General features: G+C 48.8%; 1 protein-coding gene across 1 annotated transcript; it reads right to left on the minus strand.

Annotated features, from left to right (window-relative positions):
• Positions 1-503: 503 nt before the first annotated feature.
• Positions 504-3,570, minus strand: KRTDAP (keratinocyte differentiation associated protein). The gene is made up of 6 exons (XM_082711242.1): positions 3,465-3,570; positions 1,985-2,023; positions 1,851-1,892; positions 1,632-1,676; positions 937-984; positions 504-669 (listed from the first exon to the last, which is right to left on the minus strand). The coding sequence occupies exons 1-6, from the start codon at positions 3,549-3,551 to the stop codon at positions 631-633; spliced, it is 300 nt and encodes a 99-aa protein (XP_082567368.1). The 5' UTR covers positions 3,552-3,570; the 3' UTR covers positions 504-630.
• Positions 3,571-4,357: the final 787 nt, after the last annotated feature.

Raw genomic sequence — 4,357 nt, forward strand, 5'->3', positions numbered from 1 at the left:
CTAAGCAGAGAGCCTGATGCAGGGCTCGATCCCAGGACCCTGAGATCATGACCAGAGCCGAAGGCAGAGGCTTTAACCCACTGAGCCACCCAGGTGCCCCTAACCTACCTAATTCTTAAAAAAAGGATTTTAGATGAGCTCATATGATTTCAGGTAGCTTGTGAGCCTTGAATTCCAGATAGCTCTCATATACCAAATTGCCCCCACCAAGGGAATCAGGTTCTCAGAAGGCAGGTGGGGAAGACACCAGTAGTTCAGGGAAGAGGTCTGATTCCTTGAATATCTTAGTAAACAACTCACAGCATTGTGCCCTTCAAGTATGTCAGCCAGTACCGAGGAATTAAGACACACTGCCATCTTGATAAGCTCTCCCCACTTCCTCCTACGTCACTGCTTACTACCCTCTTAGAATTCAAGATTTTTGCCTACCAGCCTTGGAACCTACTTCATCCTAATTCCCTTCTAGAGCCCAGTGGGATAAGGACAGACACAGATACAGGAGCTGGTAGGTTGGAAAACATTTTATTGATGTTACTGAGCCCCAAGAGAGTGCTTATAGAATGGTGACCAGAGAGCACACTAGCCCCTCTTCCAGTGGGTGTCAGCAGTACTTGGTCTTGAAGGGAACAGTCACTGGGCGTCAGGAGTTGCACTCCTCAAACCCTTCAGCTGGAGGGAGAGAGGATGTGGTCAGATGGGGGACCCTTGGGTGCAGGGAGCTGGAGTCTCCCATGAGTAAGCCCAGGACAGCATGGGGCAGAGATAGGAATCCCTGCCTTGCTCTGAGTTCTCATTCTCTAAATACAGTAGCTGATACTTCCCGTAGCTCTAGTGAGAGGACAGCTTATCCTCTGTTACCCATCCTCACCCTTCCTCCCACATCATTGGCTTCTTCCCTCCTCACCAACTTCTGTCCTATTGCCTGTCGTCTCTTACCTTAGGAAAGGCATCCCAGTTGAGGAAAGGAAGTTTCCTTTTGATAGACTAAAAGAGGAAAAAAGAACGAGAGTGATGTGATACCGGGCAGGTGAGCGCAGATCAGTGAGTGAGCTCTCCGGAGTGGCAATGGTGTTATCATTTATAATTAGAGGAAGGACGAGTATTTCCTGAGCCTTTACTCTCTGTCTGCCTTATACTAACTGCTCCATAGGCATGCTTTCATTTGGTCTGCACAGCTACCTTTTGAGGTAGGTCCTGTCAAGCCCACATCAAAGACGAGGAAGCTGAGGCTCAGAGGCAGTTGTGTGAAGACACGTAGCGAGCATGTGCTGAGTCATGTGACACAGGCTCCAATGCCCATGCCCATGTCTGACTTCGCCTTCTAAGTGTGACCAAGACACCCAACCTAGGACCTCAGTTTCTTCATAGATGATAAAAGGACTCAACTAAACTCCTGTCTGGTTAGCTTCTGTCTTTTCTGGAATTGTCTTTGTGGCTCTGCTCCCCCACTGCTGCATTAGGAAAATAGGTGTGGCCATGTCAGTGTTCGGAAGGAACTTTTCTTCTGTCAAGCAGGGCAGTTACTACCTCCTAGAACTTGGGAAAGAACCGAAAGGGCTAGAACTAGAAAATGTTGACCGTCCATTGGAGAGACCGCAGTCAAGGAGAAGAAGGGGTGCCCACACACTTACCTCAAAGAGGGCATGCCAGTTCAGGAATTCATCGGGCTTAAAAGCCTGTAGAGACAGGGAGACAAGAAGAGGGTCAGTGCCAGGGGAGAGCAGAGCTCATCCCCCAGGCCCTGGAAAAGGTGAGGGGTCCAGGCAGCTTTGCAAGCTGTCTACTAAGGCATTGGTCTCCTTTATGGTGGGGCTGTTGGGGTCGGGGCAGCCCTGGAGAATGGTACTTACAGAGCGCAACTTGTCGATGTTCAGGAAGTTCGCGTTAACGGCCTAGGCAAAAAGACGGGGTGTTAAGAAAATGGTGAAGGAGCACAGAAAGGAGCACAGACATAGGCTGGAGTGTGGGAAAACAGGTTGTTTACCTCAGGGCCTGCTGCATAATTACCAATGGTGGTTTCTTCCTGGAAAGTGAAGGGGAAAAAAAAGATCACATAATGGCAAGTCCTTGTCCCAGACCCTCTCTGCCAGCCCTGCCTTCCTCCCCAGGCCAGTCCCCAAGATTGTAGCCCATTCTCCACTATAGGGCCTCAGATAGCCTGCTCTGTTCCAGTAAGACAGATGGTGGACAGCAAGGCGAAGAGGAGGGATGGCATGTGTGAGACAGAGAAGCTAAAAGTCCAGGCCTGCATTCTTGGTAGGCAGCAGGTACATGGGGTGGGGAAGAGAAGACTCCTCCCAAGAAAATCAGGCTAGTGTTGCTGTGCAGTTGACTTGGGGTGTTCTCGAGACTCCTACGCTTAGCGCATAGAGCTGGGTGGGGGAGATTGGCATGCATGTAGGAGCCAGGCGCTGAGGTGCCCTGCCTGCCTTTAATTGATTGAGGTTGGCTTGCTTTGTGACTTTATTGCCACCAAAATCAGAGTCACCATTTCCCTCTCCTGTATAGTCACTGCCCTGGACCTCAGTGCCCTGGACCTCAGTGCCCTGGACCTCAGTGCACCCCATCTTGTCCCTCTCCCTGCTTTAGTTGCCCAGTTTCATTGTCCCTTATTTCTTCCTTTCCACAACAAAGTTCACAATAGGCTATCCTATAGGCTAGACCCAAGTTTTTAACTCTCAGTAGTTTGGCTTGTTTTTAAGTTTGAGTGAAACATTTTTAATTAGTATTAAATTAATATTAGTATTTAAATTAGAATTTATGTATTCTATAAATCAGATTTCTGGTTTCTCCCAAAAACTTAAAAAATTTAAAAATTAAAAAACTTAAAAATTCTGGCCACACTGGGTACATTTTCTGCTTAGCAGTGTCCGATGTACACAGACTGTCCCTTTTTAGATCAGGCAGGTTCGCTCCACCAGCCCTCCTGCTCGTTGACTTCATTTGTTTGGATCCCAAGCAATTGTGTATGTGACCCCATCTCAGACTTTTAAATCTAGCATGGATGCTCTCCCCCAACCTTGGGAGAAGATGGGGTCTCCAGCTTCCTCCTGACTGGAGACTGCCTCCTAAGGGTCCTTGCTATGGCCTAGGCTCCAGAGACAGTAGGGAGCTCCCAGTCACCTGGAAGCCATTTCCTGGGAGACAGACGAAACACAGGTGAAGCTGAGCCCAGATGACGACCTCAGCCCCCTCTTGTCTCCTCCCTGGATTCAGTTGTCTAGCCTTTGCCTATACACTCATCAACCCCTCCAGAAATAAAGCATCTCCGTCTACATGTCTTCCTGGGAATGCTTTATTTCCTTCCTCCTTTCTTCCTTTCCTCAGAGCCCCTGCTTTTTTGTTCAGCCTCTGATAATCTCCAAAAATAGGAGCCATGCATCCAGTAATGCATTGAAGGTAAAGAAATGGAGGACTCAGCGAGGTAATAAGTAAGAGAAAGAGAATTTAGGTGATGTGCTCACCTCGGGACTACCCAGGGAAGCCCCCTGAGCAGAGTGGAGCGCCAGAAGAGAGAGAAGAACCACAGCAGGAAGAACTGGGATCTTCATGGTGTCAAGTTTGGGGTGCTCTGAGGCGGGGCCTCACCACTTGCCCTTTATATTCCCAAGGAGGTGGATGTGAGCAGAAGTGGGGTCCCCACCCCACTGACTCACCCCCAGATCCCATCGCCCACCCCCGGGGCTCTGGGAAGGGGAGGTGGAGACTGTTCCCCACTTACTTTGGATTTCTCAATTCACATTCTGCCCCAGGCACTAGGAAGGTGAGATGGCAATGGGGTGCTTCATGCCAATGGAGCTGGGATGGAGACAGGTCGAACCTGTCCCTCCAAAGGGTTGGCAGTGACACCCAAGCAACCTCTCCTTTTCCCTTTGTCTCTTTCCCTCATATCCTTCAATCTGCTGTTATAATTTGGACTTTTTCCCCACCCTACCCAATTCTGTATAAACTTCTTAGACTGGCATCGAAGGCTTTCCATGTTCTGGCCTTGACCTGCCTTTCTGACTTATTTTACTCCTTTGCACGTGACACTGCATTCTAGCCAAACTGGACTCCCTACCAAATAAACCCTTCTTGGTCCTCCAAGCATCTTCCCGTGCCCTTGCTTATTCCTAAAATGCCCTTCTGTCATCTCCTGTTTTCAGAACCCAACATCCATCTTGGATGAATCTTCCCTAATTTTTCCCATCATCCCTCACCACCACCCCCACTCCCCATACTGTTCCCTTCTTGGAGTTGCCATGACAATTCATTTGTTTATCTCTGGAGTTGTACCTGGGATAACTTATGCTCTTATTTCTCTCTTAGAATAGTAAGTTCCTTGAAGCCGAGAACTCTCTCTCTCTCTCTTTTTTTT

This window comes from Mustela nivalis (assembly GCF_964662115.1).
Source record: "Mustela nivalis genome assembly, chromosome: 18".
Taxonomy (NCBI): Eukaryota; Metazoa; Chordata; class Mammalia; order Carnivora; family Mustelidae; genus Mustela; species Mustela nivalis.

Bases quoted from the DNA above. Each gene is read 5' to 3' on its own strand.
- KRTDAP (XM_082711242.1), bottom strand. From the start codon at position 3,551: ATGAAGATCCCAGTTCTTCCTGCTGTGGTTCTTCTCTCTCTTCTGGCG. The intron at 2,024-3,464 runs GTGAGCACATCA...TTCACTTTCCAG, and splicing joins CTTCCCTGGGTAGTCCCGAG to GAAGAAACCACCATTGGTAA. The intron at 985-1,631 runs GTAAGTGTGTGG...TTCCTCTTTTAG, and splicing joins ACTGGCATGCCCTCTTTGAG to TCTATCAAAAGGAAACTTCC.